At 46.2% G+C, this 22,249-nt stretch overlaps 1 protein-coding gene and 5 non-coding genes across 7 annotated transcripts; all 6 read right to left on the bottom strand.

Moving 5' to 3' along the window:
• Positions 1 to 11,898: 11,898 nt before the first annotated feature.
• LOC123104914 (uncharacterized) lies at positions 11,899 to 19,911 on the bottom strand. 2 transcript variants are annotated; one of them, XM_044526853.1, is made up of 2 exons: positions 19,900 to 19,911; positions 11,899 to 14,934 (listed from the first exon to the last, which is right to left on the bottom strand). In XM_044526853.1, exon 2 carries the CDS (start codon positions 12,888 to 12,890, stop codon positions 12,480 to 12,482), a length of 411 nt encoding a protein of 136 aa, XP_044382788.1. In that variant the 5' UTR covers positions 12,891 to 14,934; positions 19,900 to 19,911; the 3' UTR covers positions 11,899 to 12,479. The 2 variants fall into 2 exon arrangements, with proteins under 2 accessions (XP_044382788.1, XP_044382787.1); XM_044526852.1 differs by lacking the exon at positions 19,900 to 19,911 and adding an exon at positions 15,486 to 15,604 and having other exon boundaries at positions 11,899 to 15,388.
• Positions 14,390 to 14,456, bottom strand: LOC123109184 (small nucleolar RNA Z105). The gene has a single exon (XR_006452481.1). It is a non-coding gene; the product is annotated as a small nucleolar RNA Z105 (small nucleolar RNA).
• LOC123109424 (small nucleolar RNA SNOR75) lies at positions 14,520 to 14,606 on the bottom strand. The gene has a single exon (XR_006452653.1). It is a non-coding gene; the product is annotated as a small nucleolar RNA SNOR75 (small nucleolar RNA).
• LOC123109427 (small nucleolar RNA SNOR75) lies at positions 14,684 to 14,770 on the bottom strand. Its single transcript, XR_006452656.1, has one exon. It is a non-coding gene; the product is annotated as a small nucleolar RNA SNOR75 (small nucleolar RNA).
• LOC123109351 (small nucleolar RNA F1/F2/snoR5a) lies at positions 14,801 to 14,946 on the bottom strand. Its single transcript, XR_006452584.1, has one exon. It is a non-coding gene; the product is annotated as a small nucleolar RNA F1/F2/snoR5a (small nucleolar RNA).
• Positions 15,041 to 15,126, bottom strand: LOC123109173 (small nucleolar RNA Z196/R39/R59 family). Its single transcript, XR_006452469.1, has one exon. It is a non-coding gene; the product is annotated as a small nucleolar RNA Z196/R39/R59 family (small nucleolar RNA).
• Positions 19,912 to 22,249: the final 2,338 nt, after the last annotated feature.

The following is a 22,249-nucleotide window of genomic DNA, read 5'->3' as shown; positions in this document are numbered from 1 at the left end:
GACCCCGAACATCTACGGACATGAACCACTACTTCCCTCGGCGTCTCGAGAATCTCTACTTCCCCTACACCGCATCGTACTCGAACCCCTTCGATAACGCACGCTTCGAAGGTATAACCTCGAGACGACGTGCGTGAATGAATGCTTGCGATGTTTGAGAGGCTCGTGTTGCGCTGGGTCCAAATTGTCACTCGTTTCCTTGTCGCCAACTCGTGGGACACCCGGAATCCAGGAGCGCCCCACCATCTTTTGCACGCATCCGCACACTTCTCCTTTGCATCGGTATCTCAATCGAGTTACCGGAACCGGAACATTGTCGTGGCACCGTTTCATTATCGTCGCCGTGGCACCCCTTTGGTTTCCGCCACGATGACAAAAATGCTTCTTAATGCTCTTATCAAGTCTTAATAAAAAATTGCATAAAACTTGTTCATGTCATCCGCATCATGATAACAATATTTAAAATGTTTAAATTGTTGTTGCAATAAATTACTAATGCTTAGGGGGATTTACCGGATTTGTTGTTTGTTATATCCAGCCCCATTTAAAATTGTTTAGATAGATAATTCCTTTATGTTTCACCTCTTGACATGCTTTACAACATTTAATATTGTTGGGTACATAAACGAGATCGAACTAAATAATGGATTGTGGTGTTTCGTCAATGTGCAACCCGTTGCATATTGAGCTCCACTTAAATTGTAGTGTTGTTTGTTGCACTTTGCCATGTCATGCTTCTTTAAACCGAACATGCATCATAGTTGATTGTGCATCGTGCCATGATTATGTGATGGTTGTTTACTATGTTGTTTGCTTTCTTTCCGGTGTACTTCTCGGTAATCCGGTAACGTCGTGTTGTGAGGATTCGTTCGACTACGTACGTTTGTCTTCTTCATGGACTCGTTCTTCTTCCTTGCGGGATTTCAGGCAAGATGACCATACCCTCGAAATCACTTCTATCTTTGCTTGCTAGTTGCTCGCTCTTTTGCTATGCCTGTGCTGCGATACCTACCACTTGCTTATCATGCCTCCCATATTGTTGAACCAAGCCTCTAACCCACCTTATCCTAGCAAACCGTTGTCTGGCTATGTTACCGCTTTGCTCAGCCCCTCTTATAGCGTTGTTAGTTGCAGGTGAAGATTGATGTTTGTTCCTTATTGGAACATGGAGATGTTGTTCCTTGTTGGAACATGATATTTGTTGGGATATCACAATATATCTTATTTTAATTAATGCATCTATATACTTGGTAAAGGGTGGAAGGCTCGGCCTTATGCCTGGTGTTTTGTTCCACTCTTGCCGCCCTAGTTTCCGTCATATCGGTGTTATGTTCCCGGATTTTGCATTCCTTACGCGGTTGGGTTGTAATTGGAACCCCTTGACAGTTCACCTTGAATAAAACTCCTCCAGTAATGCCCAACATTGGTTTTACCATTTTCCACCTAGCCTTTTCTTTCCCTTGGGTTCTGCAGACTCAAGGGTCATCTTTATTTAACCCCCCTGGGCCAGTGCTCCTCTGAGTGTTGGTCCGACCGAGTAGACTGCGGGGCCACCTCGGGGCAACTTGAGGGTTGGTTTTAATCGTAGGATGTCTCATCTGAGTGTGCCCTGAGAACGAGATATGTGCAGCTCCTATCGGGATTTGTCGGCACATTCGGGCGGTGTTGCTGGATTTGTTTTACCATTGTCGAAATGTCTTGTAACCAGGATTCCGTGTCTGATCGGGTCTTCCCGCTAGAAGGAATATCCTCCGTTGACCGTGAGAGCTTGTGATGGGCTAAGTTGGGACACCCCTGCAGGGATTTGAACTTTTGAAAGCCGTGCCCACGGTTATGGGCAGATGGGAATTTGTTAATGTCCGGTTGTAGAAAACCTGAAGTTGACCTTAATTAAAATACATCAACCGCGTGTGTAACCGTGATGGTCTTTTTCTGGCGGAGTCCGGGAAGTGAACACGGTGTTGGAGTTATGCTTGACGTAGGTTGTTCTAGGATCACTTCTTGATCATAGTTTCACGATCGTGCTTTGCCTTCTCTTCTCGCTCTCTTTTGCGTATGTTAGCCACCATATATGCTAGTCGCTTGCTGCAGCTTCACATCATACCTTTACCTTACCCATAAGCTTAAATAGTCTTGATCGCGAGGGTGTGAGATTGCTGAGTCCCCATGACTCACAGTTACTTCCAAAACCAACTTGCAGGTGCCGAGGTTACCGTGCAGCTGACGCAACAAAGCTAAAGGAGGAGCTCGATGAAGATCTTGTCCTTTATGTTGTTTCATTCTAGTTGCTCAGTAGTGGAGCCCAGTCGGGACGATCGGGGATCTGTGTAGCATTTGGGGTAGTCTTCTTTTATTTTGGTTCCGTAGTCGGACCTTGATTGTATCTGGATGATGTAATGATTTATTCATGCAATTGTGTGAAGTGGCAATTGTAAGCCAACTATGTTTCTCTTTCCCTTATGTATTACATGGGTTGTGTGAAGATTACCTCACTTGCGATATTGCTTTCAATGCGGTTATGCCTCTAAGTCGTGCTTCGACACGTGGGAGATATAGCCGCATCGAGGGCATTACAAGTTGGTAATCAGAGCCTTCCCCGACCTTAGGAGCCCCCTGCTTGATCGAATTCTGGCGTTTTTGAGTCTAGAAAAATGTTTTGAGTCATTTAGGAATTATTATATCTGAGAGTTAGGATTTCTTTTTACTCCTCAGTCCCTTCGTCGCTCTAGTGAGGCATCCTGACGTAGAGTTTTGACTCTTCTCTTCTCAAATTTCACTAAAAAAAATTAGGATCACGCGGGTATCTTGGAATCGTTCCGATGGTTTTGTGACGAGAACATTGTTCTTGGTGCCTCCTGTCATTTAGGGGTTGTGGCAGTGTCCCGGGGAGTTGAGCTCCGAGGTGTTGCCGTCACAATTTTATCGTTGCAGTTCTGGAATACCTGAGAGTAGTTTCGCCGACATCAAAAATCTCTTTTATGCAGTTGTTGGTGAGATAACCTCGACGCCACCCAGTACTGGGGCGGGAGTTCGGGAGTATTGCCATAACTCGTATAACGGATGCCTTTCGAAGGTTGAGATAGATGATTTCCGAAGGTTTCTTGGTTATGTGTTGAAGGATTGATACAGATGGATGTAGGATTTGTTAGTTTTGGATGAGATATTATGCTTCCCCTGTATCCCCAACACCTGATTGCATAACCGGAAAATTTCGGGAGTTTATAAGTGGGAATTCAAGTAGCTCTTAGGATATCTTTCGACGGATGTATGATATGAAATTGGGGTTCGACGTCTAGTGGTCCGCCTATCCACGGTTGGTTTTACAGTGCTCTCATTGTGTCTTAAAGAGTCCTTGGCTATGCCGACTCGGGGACGCTTCGTATGTCATGTGCACTGCCTTGTACATGATGGTGTTGTACGATCGAGCCCGTGTAGGCCCCATCACAAAAACTTCGGATGAAATCTCTATCATATGTTTGTTCCGGCTTATTCTGCAAGCCAACCCTTTGTTTTTGTTTTGAGTTGTGGTATCCGAGTTGCTTCGAAGTCAAATGTTGATTCCATACCTTTCCTAAATGGTGTTCTCATATTTCTATGTGGATGCTAATCCTTCATGATAATCGAGATTGCCATGTTAATCCTTTTCAACCAGTGTGTCTCTCGTCAAGCGGATCTGTTCTTTTTCAACATCCGCAAGATTCCATCTCAGCGTCCTCAACGGTGTTCGTTTCAGCCATCTCAAGTTGTCTTTGTTGTCCCTCCCTCCCACCCTTGTTTCTTCAAGAACTCATATGTCTTAATCAAGTATCCTTTTATTCTTGTGAAGTCTCTCCATCCTTTTTCGTCAATCTTCTTATCCGGTGATTCTCATGAAGATACTAACGGAGCCTCAAGTTCATCATTATTTTCTCATTTTCTTCTCCGGTAGAACCAATTCAAGCTTTTGGTGTTGATCATATCCCTTTTCCCCTCGTTTCTAATGCTTTCTCATGCCGGTGCACCTCGTAATCATCCACTTCTCGCTATTCAATTGTTCCGGAGTGCTCATGATATCCCGAAGATTCGTGTTTCCACTCTACATTCGTTCAAGCTCTTTCGAGGATGTTCCCTCATTCAAGTCATTTAATTCAACTGGTGTTTTCTCTCTTTTGAATCGTTCTACGATGTTTCTTTTGAGTGGGCCCTAACCCACAGGTCTTTTTCCAGGATCTTACCTGACTCTTCTATTTTCCCAGAGCTACCATCAAATTCTTTTCGAAGTTTGACGTAAGAATGAATTGTCATCAGTCAAATGTTTTATTTACTACAAGATCTTTCAAATTCTTTTCACCATTGGCTCAACCTTTCCATTTTTCATCCCGGAGTATCTCAACAATTTGGTGGTGTTTCTCATCGTCATTCTCAGATTTTGAAGACTGAAGAAGAGTTTCTTTTAAATCTTGCCCCATTCTCTGCCTTCCTCCCATAATTGTTTCGGATGTGAGAATTTCTTTTCACCCATCCGGAGTAATTCAGTAGTCTTTCAGTTCGGTTCTCCAGAGCCCATCATTTCAGAAGACTTATTCATTCTCAGACTTCAGCTATCATTCTCCAAATCTTACCGGTGTATCATTCAAGTATACTCTAATCAGCTCGTGATATATTCGGTCTCATGTATCTAAATCCCCTCAAGTATCTTCATTCGTTCTTCATATTCTTCCTGGTGAATTGTGCCTTTGCTTTGTTCATTTCACAATTCTTACCGGTGATTCATCCTTTTACTTCATTCGTTGTTCAATTCTTACGGTGGTTCTTCCAGGATTCTCTTCCGATGTTATCATATCAATTCATTCGTCGTTCCAATCATTCCGGTGGTTCCTTGAAGACCTTCCCGAGTTTATGTTATATCTCTCTTAATCTTTTCTACGAGAATAAGTAATATGTCAAATCCGTTGATTGTCATCAATTTAATTGGTGAAGGATACACATAATGTAATTCTTATTCTTGTTTCATCCAAGTGATCAATTCCTTCCTTCAGAGTTTGCTCATGACGAATAAATTCTTGATTCCTTTTATTCATCTTTCTTTTCCGGAGTTCCAAGTTTCCACTTTATCTCATCGCAAAGCTTCATCTAAATCATTGCAAGGTTTCACCTTGTGTTTTCAACTTCCCTTTCTTCTCGTTATCCTTTTGTTACCGGAGTTCTTCATGGATGTTCTACATGACGATTCATCAAGGATTTAATTCCTTCTCAAAGTTTTCATCGAGATTCATTTCTAGGGAGCTCAAGCATTCTTCTTCTTGCAATCCGGAGTGCAATTCTTTTCTTCCATATCATTGAAGGTGGTATTATGTTATTCTTGATAATTTTCCCTTCGTGTTTCATGATTCACAAGTTATCAAGAATGAGGTAGTTTAAAACCATTAATCTCTTCGTTGGAGTTGTCTTGTGTCATATTTTCACCTAAAGCCTTCCCTAAGGATTGTTGCTATCTATGGTGCTTATAAATGACCCAAGTTCTTCATTTATCCTCCCGGTGAAATAAGTTTCTCGTCTCCTTGTTGATATAAATCCAATCTATCGTTTCCGTTAGTGCCAGAATTTCACATCATAGTTTTGAGAGGTCTTCCATAAGCCCACATCAAGCTTATCCTTTCGTTGTTGATAATCCAACAACTCCGCTCTAGCATTTGTTGTAAGCGTGATCTTATAGATCTTGTTTCCTTCCGTTCATTCCATCCATTCTTTCTTTTCTTCCGCTGGCATTGTGATGTTTCTCTCTTCTCTCATCATCTCAAGTTGTGAGGATCGTCTTCTTTTCGTGCCTATCCATTTAACCAGAGTGTTGTGTCCTTTTGCTCAAGCTCTTTCATTTTATCAAGTCTTTCATCTCTTTCAACCGAAGTGCTACCCGAATCGGTTCTTTCTTTTCCTCTTTCTTAACGGAGTGCTTTCAACTTCGTTCATCTCCGTTGCATTCTTTTCTCGAAATGGCTTAACCTCTCAAGGTTCTTTGGTTTCACTCATTGGTCTAAGAAGCAACTTAGTTTTACCTCTCGTCTTCCTCTTCCGTTTTCCCTCCGGTGCCATCCTAGATCTCGGGACGAGATCCTCTTGTAGTGGTGGAGTGTTGTGACGCCCCAAGACCGATGCTCGAGAAGACTTCCATAGGTTCCGGGTTTCTTCGTGTGTTTCATTTTTGCTTGCACTTTTATACTTGCATTGCATCATGTCATCATGTCATCATGTCGTAAATCTTTTGCATCTCAACTAAATAATTTGTGTGGATCTTCGATCCATTTAAATCGAGGGAAGAGTGACTTCTCTTTATAACATTATCCTCCTAATATTTAGGGAGCTATTATAAATATTCCATTAATTTGGAATCATCATAACACACGTGCAAAATAATTCTCATGTCTATTCCTCTTCGAGTTTAACCTTCAAACCTTGCCAATATCTCTCATCTCTTTTATCGAGGCTCCTCCTAAATTCTCAACATTTATGGACCTTCCTTTTACCGAGTCTTAGTTCAAACCTTTTGTTTAAATTCAAATGAGTTTGGATTTAAACTTTGCAATCTTGGCCTTTTTCTATTTTCTCGGAACAAGCACATTTTTGTGAGCCTAGGAAGTTTATCCGCGTGTCCAACTCCTTCCCCTATCCTCCCTTTCTTTTCTTTCTTATCCATGTGCTGTTTTTTTCTTGAGAAGAGAGTGTAGAGAGGAGAGAACGCAGCCCAACAAATTGGCCTAAGGCCCAGCCGCCGGTCTCCCTAGGCGCGGCCCTCCCTCTCCACTAGGCCCATCACTCCCCGCTGCCCACCTGGGCCTCACAAACTCCAGCTAAGGCCCGAGCGAACCCTAGACTATCTCCCTCTCGTTCCCGTGCCCGATCCCTATCTCTCCCCTCTCGTTCCCGTGGCCGCCGCCACCATGTCCTCGATGCCATCTCTCGCTCTCTCCCCGATCCCTACTCCCTCCTCTCGCTTCCTCCCTCACCTTCTCAGCGCGACCAAGGGGGGATCCCAATCCCCATGGCCATGCAGCCTCGCGCGCCCAGGACCCCGAGCAGGAGCGATGTCCTTGTCTCCTCGCTCGCGCCTCCTCCGGTCCCATGGCGATGTCGTCCGGCCACAGCCACCTGCGTGCCCGACGCCGCCCCGCCTCCAAGTTCGCCGCCGCCTCGATGTCGCCATGGCCCGAAGCCGCGCCTCGGTTGCTTCTTGTACCGCAGCCGCCGGCCTCTCCTTCCTCCTGCGCAGTTCCCCCTGCCGCCTTGCCGCCATCGAGCTGCGCCGCAGCGCCGACCTCGCTCTGCCCTTGCAGCTGCTGCTTCGCCACCACGCATCCACGTTGACTCAGGTGAGTCCAGCACCATGACTCGACGCTGCTCTGGCCGCACCCACCTCGGGCCTTTAACCACGACGCCCGCCATGGCCCTCCTCGCACTGCTGCTCCTTGGTTTCGTCCTCTGTCACGACCATCTCCTCCCCCAACGCCCTTGCGGAGGCTGTTGCTGCAGGACCACCACGACACCATCTCAGGAGCCCAAGTCCGAGGACTAACGCGCTCGGGTAACTCGTCAAGTACATCTTCATCAAGATCGATGCTTGGACAAGCACCGTTTGCGTGGATTACGTCAAGTACCACGACGACCGTCGAGACCGCCAAGTTCTACTACCGATGAACGCTTTGGAATCGCCAAGTTGAACTACAACGCGAAGACCATGTACAACTACTGATCCCGTGGATGTCACCAAATACCTCATCGGCAAGACCGACGCCCGAACAATCACACCGGCTCCATGGATTTCAGCAAGACCCTCGACGACCTACTCTGTGAACGTGTACCACTACGTCGCCCTAACGTCTACAGAACATGTACCACGACCATCGTTGAAGACCCCGTGGACGTCAAGTTCCATGTCGTGACCCCGAACATCTACGAACATGAACCACTACTTCCCTCGGCGTCCCGAGAATGTCTACTTCCCCTACACCGCATCGTACTTGCACCCCTCCGATAACGCACGCTTCGAAGGTATAACCTCGAGACGACGTCCGTGAATGAATGCTTGCGATGTTTGAGAGGCTCGTGTTGTGCCGTGTCCAAATTTTCACTCGTTTCCTTGTCGCCAACTCGTGGGACACCCGGAATCCAGGAGCGCCCCACCATCTTTTGCACGCATCCGCACAGTTCTCCTTTGCATCGGTATCTCAATCGACTTACCGGAACCGGAACATTGTCGTGGCACCATTTCATTATCGTCGTTGTGGCACCCCTTTTGTTTCCGCCACGATGACAAAAATGCTTCTTAATGCTCTTATCAAGTCTTAATAAAATATTGCATAAAACTTGTTCATGTCATCCGCATCATGATAACAATAATTAAAATGTTTAAATTGTTGTTGCAATAAATTACTAATGCATAGGGGGATTTACCGGATTTGTTGTTTGTTATATCCGGCCCCATTTAAAATTGTTTAGATAGATAATTCCTTTATGTTTCACCTCTTGACATGCTTAACAACATTTAATATTGTTGGGTACACAAACGAGGTCGAACTAAATAATGGATTGTGGTGTTTCGTCAATATGCAATCCGTTGCATATTGAGCTCCACTTAAATTGTAGTGTTGTTTGTTGCACTTTGCCATGTCATGCTTCTTTAAACCGAACATGCATCATGCCATGATTATGTGATGGTTGTTTACTATGTTGTTTGCTTTCTTTCCGATGTACTTCTCGGTAATCCGGTAACGTCGTGTTGTGAGGATTCGTTCGACTACATCCGTTTGTCTTCTTCATGGACTCGTTCTTCTTCCTTGCGGATTTCAGGCAAGATGACCATACCCTCGAAATCACTTCTATCTTTGCTTGCTAGTTGATCGCTCTTTTGCTATGCCTGTGTTGTGATACCTACCACTTGCTTATCATGCCTCCCATATTGTTGAACCAAGCCTCTAACCCACCTTATCCTAGCAAACCGTTGTTTGGCTATGTTACCGCTTTGCTCAGCCCCTCTTATAGCGTTGTTAGTTGCAGGTGAAGATTGAAGTTTGTTCCATATTGGAACATGGAGATGTTCCTTGTTGGAACATGATACTTGTTGGGATATCACAATATATCTTATTTTAATTAATGCATCTATATACTTGGTAAAGGGTGGAAGGCTCGGCCTTATGCCTGGTGTTTTGTTCCACTCTTGCCGCCCTAGTTTCCGTCATATCGGTGTTATGTTCCCGGATTTTGCATTCCTTACGCGGTTGGGTTGTAATGGGAACCCTTTGACAGTTCACCTTGAATAAAACTCCTCCAGCAATGCCCAACATTGGTTTTACCATTTGCCACCTAGCCTTTTCTTTCCCTTGGGTTCTGCAGACTCAAGGGTCATCTTTATTTAACCCCCCTGGGCCGGTGCTCCTCTGAGTGTTGGTCCGACCGAGTAGACTGCGGGGCCACCTCGGGGCAACTTGAGGGTTGGTTTTACTCGTAGGATGTCTCATCTGAGTGTGCCCTGAGAACGAGATATGTGCACCTCCTATCGGGATTTATCGGCACATTCGGGCGGTGTTGCTGGATTTGTTTTACCATTGTCGAAATGTCTTATAACCGGGATTCCGTGTCTGATCGGGTCTTCCCGCTAGAAGGAATATCCTTCGTTGACCGTGAGAGCTTGTGATGGGCTAAGTTGGGACACCCCTGCAGGGATTTGAACTTTCGAAAGCCGTGTCCGCGGTTATGGGCAGATGGGAATTTGTTAATGTCCAGTTGTAGAAAAACCTGAAGTTGACCTTAACTAAAATACATCAACCGCGTGTGTAACCGTGATGGTCTCTTTCCGACGGAGTCCGGGAAGTGAACACGGTGTTGGAGTTATGCTTGATGTAGGTTCTAGGATCACTTCTTGATCATAGTTTCACGATCGTGCTTTGCCTTCTCTTCTTGCTCTCTTTTGCGTATGTTAGCCACCATATATGCTAGTCGCTTGCTGTAGCTTCACATCATACCTTTACCTTACCCATAAGCTTAAATAGTCTTGATCGCGAGGGTGTGAGATTGCTGAGTCCCGTTGACTCACAGATACTTCCAAAACCAGCTTGCAGGTGCCGAGGTTACCGTGCAGCTGACGCAACCAAGCTAAAGGAGGAGCTCGATGAAGATCGTGTCCTTTATGTTGTTTCATTCTAGTTGATCAGTAGTGGAGCCCGACTTGGCTGCGGCGTCATTGCTCCCTCCGCTGCAGCAGCTTCAAACAGGTGGTGGAGTGGGTCGATCGCCATGATGAAGAGCAGCGGCGAGAGGGGATCGCCTTGCCTAAACCCGCACCCGTGGGCAATCGGAGGCCCTGGGACTCCGTTGTGCATGCATGATGACGATGCCGAAGAGAGCAGCAGCGCAATCCAGTCTCTCCATCTTGAGGGGAAGCCCATCCGCTCCATCAGCTCGAACAAGTACTCCCAGGAAACAGAATCAAAGGCTTTCGCTATATCTAGTTTGAAAAACAGGGCCTTCTTCTTCATGCGTTGCACCCTTTTAACTGAACTTTGCACATATTGGAAGCTGTCGTGGATGCACTTTCCTTTTTGAAACGACGTCTGCGCTGGAGAGATGATCGCACTAAGAGCCCCAGTCAGCCTGGTTGAGAGGACCTTCGAGATGAGTTTTGCAATTGAGTGAATAAGGTTGATCGGCCGAAAATGCCCCACTGCTATAGCTCCAGTTTTCTTGGGCAGGAGCACAATCAGGGCAGTGTTGAGGCTTGCAAAGTTTTGCCCTGAGAGCTGGTAGAATTTTTGAAAAACTGCCATGATGTCCTCTTTGATTATATGTCAATATGATCTGAAAAATTGGTCGTTGAATCCATCCGGACCCGGGGCTTTGTCCGTCGAGGAGTTGACGATCGCAGCCCAAACTTCTGCATGCGAGAAGGGGGCATCCAATCCCTGCGGGTTGATCATCGGGACGTTTATTCTATCCCAGCAAAGAGTTGTCTGACGAGGCTCCTGCTTGCCCAGACTGTTGTGAAAGTGATCGTGTATTATTTTCTCTTTTCCCTCGTGCTTGTAGACCTCTATGTTGCCGTTCGTGAGGGAGTGGATGTGGTTTTTCCTTCTTCTCGCTCTCATTCTTGCGTGGAAGAACTTTGTGCTCACATCTCCGACCCTCAGCCATGTGATTCTTGAAGCTTGCCTCCTCCATGCTCTCTCGATGGCAGTCAATCCTAAGATCTTGAGCTTCAGATGTTTTTTGAGATTGAGCTCCGCTGTCGATAGCCTTCTGCTCTCCTGGGCTAGATCGAGCAAACAAATGACTTCGTTTGCAATGTGAAACTGCATGCTTGCCCTTCCAAACGTGGCTTTGCTCCAGATCTTCAAATCCGCTGTCGTCCGCTCAAGCTTCTTCTTCACCCTGACGAAAGGGCAGTCGTGGTGTACTGGCCTTTGCCACGCCCGCAGGACAGTTTTCGTAAAGCGGGGGAAGCGCGGCCAGAAGCTCTCAAACCTGAAGCGCGCCTGTCTGCAGGGTTTGCTTGCGGCTGTCAGATAGAGCGGGCAATGAACTGAAAAGGAGGTAGAGGTAGCCACAAGGATGTGATTAGGGTGCATCTCTTCCCAGTGCTCGTTGCAGAAAACTTTGCCGATGCAGCAGAGGGTTGGGACTTCTCTTTCGTTGCTCCATGTGAAACGACGGTTTTTGCATTTTATCTCTCTCAGTCCCGCTTGATCGATGGCCCTTCGAAACTTTCCAATCATCCTTCTGTTTATGGCCCTTCAAAACTTTCCAATCATCCTTCTGTTTATATTGGCATTGTTCTTGTCTGCAGCCTGGTAGATCATGTTAAAGTCACCATTGATCATCCAGGGCTTAGCCGTAGGGGGAGCTGTCGCGGCAATTTCAGCCATGAAGTTATCTTTTTGTGCGTCATCTGTTGGTCCATAGACCATAGTGATCCAGAAGTGAAGTCCTGATTGGAGCTCAAGAACCCTAGCCGGCGAGAGGGCGCGCCCCGAGTCAGAGAAGGAGAAGAACTGGGCCACCGGGTCCTCCACCGGCACGGCCTGCACCGGGCTAAGGGGCTGAGGGAAGGTGGCGCGCAGAACATTGGTGCTGGAGTTCTTCCCTTCCTCCAGACGACCAACTGAGCGACGCCTTCCGACCGGGGTGCGGCTGCGCTGGCGATGCACGCTGTTGACGACGTCCTCGCCACTGCCCCTGGCATGACAATCGTGCCCGAGCAGACGGTCCCTCCAGGACCGGCTCAGGCCACCGCTGGCACCATCGCCTTCACAGTCGCGACCAGCGCCGCCCAGGACCGGGCCGCAGCCTACCGGGCCGACACGCGGCGCAAAGCTGCGCGCCCTGCCCAGTGTGTCCTCCACGCGGGTGACCCAAGTGCCCGACTCGATGCGAGGGAGAGGGTGGTCGTTGCTGTCCTTCGAGGAGGGCAGGACGCTCTGCCCCGAGTGGGAGGAGCACGGCGAGAGGGGCGACTAGTCCTCGAGCAGGTCGACGTGGATCAGCATGTCGTAGCGGCGGGCACTAGGCAGCGGAGGGACGCGGCGGTCATCGAGGGCGATGCCAACGATCTCATCAGAGCGGCCGATGTCGCGCTTCATCACCCAGAGGGCGCGCCTGGTCGGGATGTGGGCTACATCCCAGACCCAGAGCCAGCACGCAAAGGTCTTGGTATGGCCCCTCTCCAAAGTGCGCGAGTCCAGCCAATCGACGCGGCCGATGTCTCCGAGGGCCTCCTCGGCGCCCGGCAGAGACCAAAACTGCATGAGCAGGTCTTCAATCACCACGCGCACATGGTGGTTGAACTTGAGGATTACGGCGTGGTCGTCTTCGTCCCACGCCCTGATGAAGTACTTGCAGCCGTCAACCTGCACGCCGCACGGCATTGTCCCAATGAGCGAGAAGGTCGAAGTGGACGGGAAAGGCTTCGGGCTGGTGCGCCATGACGCGCAACTGGTGCGGGCTGGTGGAGAGCTGCTCAAAGATCACCCTGCCGACCGCCGCTGGGGTGGTGGAGTGCGAGCGGTCGGCAACGGTGAGGGTGACGGCATGCTGGCGCAGAATGTGCTCCTCGATCTCCAGCACCAAGGTGGCCACGATCACCCTGTGGCTCTCGCGCGGCCGCCTAGCCGGATCGCACAGGAGAAGGCAATTCATGTGGGTGTGGGGATGCTCGTCCGGGAAGACGAGGCGGTCCCAGACCGGGGCGCGCACGGTCGCATGAAAATTGTCCAGTTTGTTGAAATCCAATTTGAAGTTTACACGGACAAGGTTTAAGGTTCACTGTTGCTGCCCTACGGAGAATTGTAAAAACATTAACACATGTTCGGGACTACTGGGCAAACCACATAATTAACCCCTTGGGGGAAAGCTGTCTTAATTCATGGAATTGATGCTGAGGAAATCTGGCTACTGATGTCTTTAGAGCATCTCGAGTGACTTGTGCAAATGGTGGTCTATACCAAATTTAGACTATCACATACCAGGAAACATCTTCAGTGGCTTGTCTATTGCGTCGTCTAAAATTTAGACAATGTTCAAACTAGCTACCCGTCGTCCACATTTGAACAACCAAGCCATAATGTCTAAACCAAAAATATTGGCTCATGAGCTCAGCCATTCACCAATACAGAGCAATTGGAGGACATCGGCAGGGAGGCGGCTGCGCCGGCGCTGGACACAGAGGTCGTTGCGTCTGGACGACCGCCTCATCAGGGTTGAACCTGTTGCTATTGTTTATTTCTCGTAAATTATATAGGGTGTTCCTAGTGTTGAACCTAAAATAATTTCATGGCTGGTTTATTTTCTCCTTTATATGTCTTGCGGATGAAAAAAATAAATGAGAACTCAGAAATGACCAACATAAGATTTTTAGAAAATATAGCTGCTATAAGATACTATTAAAATATATGAAAGAGAATAGACATCATGTATATAGACAATCCGCTGGAAAACTTAGGTTGTCTAAAAGAAAATCTTTTTACACCATTGTGTATATGTAGATATAGACTATCAAATTTAGACAAGCCACTAGGGATGCTCTTACAATCTGGCCAGTGATGTTCCCTTTTGCTCCATTACACGTTCTGGGCGAAAGGTACTCAGAACCGCGTTTTGGTTTCATTCCCCTTCTAATTACGTCGTTCTGCTGGATCAGTAACTGCAAATTTTACTTCCAGGAAAAGATGCGGCTCCTCTTTTGTTCTACTACCTTCATCCTCGGGTGAAGCCAGAACATTTTATTTCATTATTAAAAATACGACCATGTTAGGTTTTTGGCATGAAACAGATCTTGCTTGGTCCAGATCTCACACAAAACATTGTTAGCAGAAAATCATCAGCACCGGTGAAACAAAAGAAAACCATATTTGCGGCAACTTGACATTCAGAATGAGTAGGAGGATTTTATCATCAAATAGATCGGACAACAATTGTATTCCTCATCATGCCAGCAACACAAATCTTACCAAAATAGTGAAAGAGAAACGCAAGCAAAGGATCTGACTAAGCAAATGTTCCCTCAGACAAATGCCTCGATTGTCCACACGGTTTAATAGAATGGATTACGTCAGACTCGTCATCTGTTTTCATCATCACAGAGAACCAAGAGCTACGGAAAACAGGGGAAGATGCAAAAACAGAGCAGCTTGAAAGAAAAAAAAGCGATGAACAAGGGACGTTCTCTCAGACAAATGCCTCGTATTGTCCCCATGGCTTAAGGAATGGATTGTATCGGACATCTAATCAGTGTTGATCATCACCGAGAACAAAGCACAAACAATTTACAAAAATGAGTGAATGTAAACGGGGGTATAGTAACAGGAAGCTCCTGGTACGGGAGCAGCCAGTGTCGCAAAAACCCGTTTCCTTCTCGCTCTCTGCCAATCTAACGAGAAACAAGGCCATTGAAAGAGACCAAGCATCAGATACCTCATGGCATTCGTCCTACCGTAACAATCAAATCACAGATCCTAGGTAAGCAAATCAAAGAAAGATGGGGATTTTCCAAAACTAGATCGGAGGACAAGAAAATAGATACAATCTCAGTCGAAAGATGGTGATTGTTGTTGAGATAATCACAGAGGAACTCAGCATAATTAAACGATTACATCACCGATTGCAACCAATCGAAAAACTTGAGAAAAGAAACAAAAGGAAATCAAGAAAACAGAGAAGGAGGCGGAAGGGGTGAGATCAGATGGTAGTGCATGTTGTTTCTCATCATCTGTAGATGCAGAGATTTGGTTATGGATTGGTTTATCCTCATTTCAATCCCCCGGAGAACCGCCTCGAAACAGAAAGACAAAGCAACAAAAGAGCGGAGGAAAATGGGGAGAAGAATCCCAGGTGAGATCAGATGGTAGTGCATGTTGTTTCTCATCATCTGTAGATGCAGAGATTTGGTTATGGATGGATTTATCCTCATTTCAACCCCGGAGAAACGAATCGAATCGAAGACAAAGAAGAAGCAACAAACATACCGAAGGAAAATGGGGAGAAGAATCCCAGTTCTGCTGGTCTGGGCGAGACGCGCTTGGCTTGGGTGCCAATCGCAGGTGCAGGAAGAATTCGTTTTATAGCCGGTGGCGGCGGCGGCTAGGGTTTGCTCGGTTTGCACCGAGGACTCGCCGAACGGGGGTGCAATACTGGGCCGGGCTAAGGTGCCGTGCTATGGGCCGAAGTGCGCTGTGCATTGCAAAGATTAAATATCTAATATACTGGTTTGTCTCAAAAAAAAAACTAATATACTGGTTTCTCAACAACTACTGGTGCCCTCAAAAAAATATCTACTGGTGCATTTTGCGAAACTCAAAACAAAAAAAATGAACATTTTGTTCTTTAACGAAAGAATCTACTAGTTCATTTCCCTAGTTGAATGCCCAAGTGGCCGACATTTTTTTGTCTTCTAAAAAAGGTTTATTATTATAGTTCTAAGCCTCAAGCATAATCCAAATTACATAGAGGTCCCTCGAACAACGAAGGCCACTGCCGCTACCAGAACGAATCATCGAGGCGTCGTTGTCATCGCTACCCTACCAAAGTCGGGCTAGCCTTGTCGATGACCTTTGAAAGTCTCCGTGCACTTGCCCTTGAGGACCAACGCCTTGGAACGCAAGTCATCATTTTATGAACCCTTGAATCAATATGAAGTGTCATTGTGCACGCACGATGAGAAATCCTAACCTCACGCCTCAAGGAGACCGCATGAATTCATGCTGGAGATCTGTCGGCTCCATCCAGACGAACGAACTTGTAGTGGTACCAAGATCTCATAAGCTACCCTACCGGAAAAGTTTTTTTACCGAAAAAGTCATAAGCTACCCTACATGATTGTGCTCATCCATATGTAATTCATGCAGTGAATCTGTTGCTATGTGATGAATGATTAATTTGTGTCCATATTATCATGGATGGATGGATATTGATAGATCTATATTGCTCATATTTCACTAATCTAATTATTGGCATGTCTGCAAAGAAAGCATAACAATGAAAGTAGTGTGTGTTACATGGATTAGTTCCATATATTTGAAGCTTTTCCCGGGTGACAGTAGGAAACGAAACATTCGACGAGTTTGCCTTGCTAATATAAAAAATATTTATTAGCATTTACCATTGTAACATAGGTCGTGAGAGTAATATATTTACTTTTTGCAGGTAGAGTAATATGGCTTTCAATTTATATGGAGTGAATCCCGGTTTTCACCCCCTATTTTGACTTTTCTGACACTAATTACCCCATTTAGCTAGATTTCATCCGTTTTACCCCATTTCGCAAAAGTTTTGCCACAATTTACCATGTTTAAAATTTGTGAGCGTTCTGACCTGTAGGTCACAATTGTCAAGTCCAGCTGGTATGCCACGTCGATGATTTTTCCTAGCTATTTTACTCACTTCTGAACTAGGCCACACTACTTCTCCCAACCGGACCTGGCCGATGGAGGTCGATTGTGTTGCATCGAACGCACAACGCCCGAGTCGGTCGAGCGTCACACTTGTATCCAGTTGCTCATCCGCAATCAATTGCATCGCCCGTCCTTCTGAACGCACACACCTGTCAGGCTCGCTCGAACCTAGGGTTAGGGATTTTCAGTCGACAGCCACGCCGATGCCGATGGCGGCGGCGGCGGGTGTTGAGCGACGGCCATGCGATTTTGTACATCCACGAGCAGGGTTGTATAATCCGTGACGTCAAGGCGGGGAAATGAGCCCTGGACTCCGACGGCTCCGTCAAGCTTGCCGACGTCGGTGTGGGCGCGTCCATGTACGTGACCAGTGACCCCATCAGGTTGTGCTCAGTTCTTCTTCCAACTTTGGCAACATAGCACGGACCCCATCAGACCGTGTGATTCCGTACATCCATGGGCAAGGTCGTATAATCCGCGACATCAAGGTAGGAAATGAGCCATGGACTTCGAAGACTCCGTCAAGCTCGCTGATGTCGAGGGCGCGTCCATGTACGTGACCGGTGACCCATCAGGTTAGTGCTCAATTCTTCTTCCTACTCTACCGAGATAGCAGGAGCCCATCAGGCCATGCTCAGTTGATGGCGGGTCTATGGCGATGCCTAGTCCAACAAATCGGTGAGGTTGGTGAACAAACAAGCCCACTCTATCTGTACATACCCCGTACCACATGGTTTTGACCATCTCTATCATAGCAATTTGTGTATTCTGAATTTTTTTTCAGACTCATGCATTTGCAGGTGAGGTGTTTGATTCAGATAGCCAGCCGCCACCCCTCTTACCTGCCGCTCACTCCAACGATCGCCAACCGCCACTCCACTTGCATGTCGCTCGTCGCCTACGTCGTCCTACCCCCTCAAAAGAAAGTATGCAGTGGTTTGGGGCAGTTGTTGGGGAACGCGGTAATTTCAAAAAATTCCTACGCACACGCAAGATCCATCTAGGTTATGCATAGCAACGAGAGAGGAGAGTGTTGTCCACGTACCCTCGTAGACCACAAGTGGAAGTGTTATGATAACGCGGTTGATGTAGTCGTACGTCTTCACGATCCGACCGATCCTAGCACCGAAGGTATGGCACCTCCGTGATCTACACACGTTCAACTCGGTGACGTCCCACGAACTCTAGATCCAGCTGAGGTCGAGGGAGAGTTTCGTCAGCACGACGGCGAGATGACGGTAATGATGAAGTTACCGACACAGGGCTTTGCCTAAGCTCTACAATGATATGACCGACGTGGAAATCTGTGGAGGTGGTCACCGCACACGGTTAAACAATCAACTTGTCTGTCTATGGGGTTCCCCCTCCCCACGTATATAAAGGAAGGAGGGGGAGGTCGGCCGACCCTCCTCGACGCGCCCCCAAGAGGGGAATCCTACTATGACTCCAAGTCCTAGTAGGTTTCCACCAAAAGGGATGGAGGGGGAAGGAAGGAGAGGGATAGGGGAAAGGAAAAGGGGGGCGTCGCCCCCCTTCCTAGTCCAATTTGGACTCACGGGGGAGGGGGTGCGCGGCCTGCCCTGGCCGCCCCTCTCTCTCTCTCTCTCTCCACTAAGGCCTATCGAGGCCCATTAGTTCCCCCGGGGTTTTCGATAACCCTCCGGCACTCTTGTTTTATTTGAAACTTCTCCGGAACACTTCCGGTGTCCGAACATATCTGTCCAATATATCAATCTTTATGTCTCGACCATTTCGAGACTCCTCGTCATGTCTGTGATCATATCCAGGACTCTGAACTACCTTCGGTACATCAAAACACATAAACTCATAATACCGATCGTCACCGAACGTTAAGCGTGCGCTGTGTGGACCCTACGAGTTCAAGAAGTATGTAGACATGACCGAGACTCACTTCCGGTCAATAACCAATAGCGGAACCTGGATGCTCATATTGGTTTCTACATATTCTACGAAGATCTTTATCGGTCAAACCGCATAACAACATACGGTGTTCCCTTTGTCATTGGTATGTTACTTGCCTGAGATTTGATCGTCGGTATCTCAATACCTAGTTCAATCTCATTACCAGCAAGTCTCTTTACTCATTCTGTAATGCAACATCCCGTAACTAACTCATTAGTCACATTGCTTGTAAGGCTTATAGTGATGTGCATTACCGAGAGGGCCTAGAGATACCTCTTCAATACACGGAGTGACAAATCCTAATCTTGATCTATGCCAATTCAACAAACACCATCGGAGACACCTGTAGAGCATCTTTATAGTCACCTAGTTACGTTGTGATGTTTGATAGCACACTAAGTGTTCCTCCGGTATTCGGGAGTTGCATAATCTCATAGTCATAGGAACATGTATAAGTTATGGAGAAAGCAATAGCAATAAACTAAACAATCATAGTGCTAAGCTAACGGATGGGTCAAGTTAATCACATCGTTCTCTAATGATGTGATCCCGTTCATCAAATGAAAACTCTTGTCCATGGCTAGGAAACTTAACCATCTTTGATCAACGAGCTAGTCAAGTAGAGGCATACTAGTGACACTCTGTTTGTCTATGTATTCACACATGCACTAGGTTTCCGGTTAATACAATTCTAGCATGAATAATAAACATTCATCATGATATAAGGAAATATAAATAACAACTTTATTATTGCCTCTAGGGCATATTTCCTTTAGTCTCCCACTTGCAGTCAATAATCTAGATTACATAGTAATGATTCCAACACCCATGGAGTCTTGGTGTTGATCATGTTTTGCTCGTGAGAGAGGCTTAGTCAACGGGTCTGCAACATTCAGATCCGTATGTATCTTACAAATCTCTATGTCTCCCTCATTGAATTGATCGCGGATGGAATTGAAGCGTCTCTTGATGTGTTTGGTTCTCTTATGAAACATGGATTCCTTTGCCAAGGCAATCGCACCAGTATTGTCACAAAAGATTTTCATTGGTGCACTAGGTATGACACCTAGATCGGATATGAACTCCTTCATCCAGACTCCTTCATTTGCTGCTTCTGAAGCAGCTATGTACTCCGCTTCATATGTAGATCCCGCTACGACACTTTGTTTAGAACCGCACCAACTGACAGCTCCACTGTTTAATAAAAACATGTATCCGGTTTGCGATTTAGAATCGTCCGGATCAGTGTCAAAGCTTGCATCGACGTAACCATTTACGACGAGCTCTTTGTCACCTCCATAAACGAGAAACATATCCTTCATCCTTTTCAGGTATTTCAGGATGTTCTTGACCGTTGTCTAGTGATCCACTCATGGATTACTTTGGTACCTCCCTGCTAAACTAATAGCAAGGCACACATCAGGTCTGGTACACAGCATTACATACATGATAGAGCCTATGGCTGAAGCATAGGGAACATCTCTCATTTTCTCTCTATCTTCTGCAGTGGTCGGGCATTGAGTCTTACTCAACTTCACGCCTTGTAACACAGGCAAGAACCCTTTCTTTGCTTGAACCATTTTTGAACTTCTTCAAAACTTTGTCAAGGTATGTGCTTTGTGAAAGTCCAATTAAGCGTCTTGATCTATCTCTATAGATCTTGATGCCCAATATATAAGCAGCTTCACCGAGGTCTTTCATTGAAAAATTCTTATTCAAGTATCCTTTTATGCTATTCAGAAATTCAGTATCATTTCCGATCAACAATATGCCATCTACATATAATATCAGAAATGCTACAGAGTTCCCACTCACTTTCTTGTAAATACAGGCTTCTCCAAAAGTCTGTATAAAACCATATGCTTTGATCACACTATCAAAGCGTATATTCCAACTCCGAGAGGCTTGCACCAGTCCATAAATGGATCGCTGGAGCTTGCACACTTTGTTAGCACCTTTTGGATCGACAAAACCTTCTGGTTGCATCATATACAACTCTTCTTTAAGATATCCATTAAGGAATGCAGTTTTGACATCCATTTGCCAAATTTCATAATCATAAAATGCGGCAATTGCTAACATGATTCGGACGGACTTAAGCATCGCTACAGTGAGAAGGTCTCATCGTAGTCAACTCCTTGAACTTGTCGAAAACATTTTGCAACAAGTCGAGCTTTGTAGACAATAATATTACCGTCAACGTCAGTCTTCTTGAAGATCCATTTATTCTCTATGGCTTGCTGATCATCGGGCAAGTCAACCAAAGTCCACACTTTGTTCTCATACATGGATCCCATCTCAGATTTCATGGCCTCAAGCCATTTGGTGGAATCTGGGCTCATTATCGCTTCCTCATAGTTCGTAGGTTCGTCATGGTCAAGTAACATGACTTCCAGAATAGGATTACCGTACCACTCTGGTGCGGATCTTACTCTGGTTGACCTATGAGGTTCAGTAGTAACTTGATCAGAAGTTCCATGATCATCATCATTTGCTTCCTCACTTACTGGTGTAGGAATCACTGGAACTGATTTCTGTGATGAACTACTTTCCAATAAGGGAGTGATACATCTCCAACATATCTATAATTTTTTATTGTTCCATGCTATTATATTATCTGTTTTGGATGTTTAATGGGCTTTACTATGCACTTTTATATTATTTTTGGGACTAACCTACTAACCGAAGGCCTAGTGCAAATTGCTGTTTTTTTTGCCTATTTCAGTGTTTCGTAGAAAAGGAATATCAAATGGAATCCAAATGGAACGAAACCTTCGGGAGAATCTTTTCTGGAACAGATGCAATCCTGGAGACTTGGAGTGGACGTCAAGGAAGCAGCGAGGAAGCCACGAGGCAGGAGGGCGCCCCCCACCCTCGTGGGCCCCTCACAGCTCCACCGATCTACTTCTTTCGCCTATATATACTCTTATACCTTGAAACCATCGGGGAGAGCCACGAAACACCTTTTCCACCACCGCAACCTTCTGTACCCGTGAGATCCCATCTGGGGGCCTTTTCCGGCGCTCCGCCAGAGGGGGATTCGATCACGGAGGGCTTCTACATCAACACCATAGCCTCTCCAATGATGTGTGAGTAGTTTACCACAGACCTTCGGGACCATAGTTATTAGCTTGATGGCTTCTTCTCTCTCTCTCTCTCTCTCTCTCTCTCTCTCTCTTTGGATCTCCATACAAAGTTCTCCTCGATCTTCTTGGAGATCTATTCGATGTAATTCTTTTTGCAGTGTGTTTGTCGAGATCCGATGAATTGTGGGTTTAGGATCAAGATTACCTATGAACAATATTTGATTCTTCTCTGGATTCTTTTATGCATGATTTAACTATCTTTGCAAGTCTCTTCAAATTATCAGTTTGGTTTGGCCTACTAGATTGATATTTCTTGCAATGGGAGAAGTG

The sequence above is a fragment of the Triticum aestivum genome, chromosome 5A (genome assembly GCF_018294505.1).
Source record: "Triticum aestivum cultivar Chinese Spring chromosome 5A, IWGSC CS RefSeq v2.1, whole genome shotgun sequence".
NCBI lineage: Eukaryota > Viridiplantae > Streptophyta > Magnoliopsida > Poales > Poaceae > Triticum > Triticum aestivum.
Note: the sequence above shows the minus strand (reverse complement) of the source record. Positions and strands in the feature narration are given on the sequence as shown.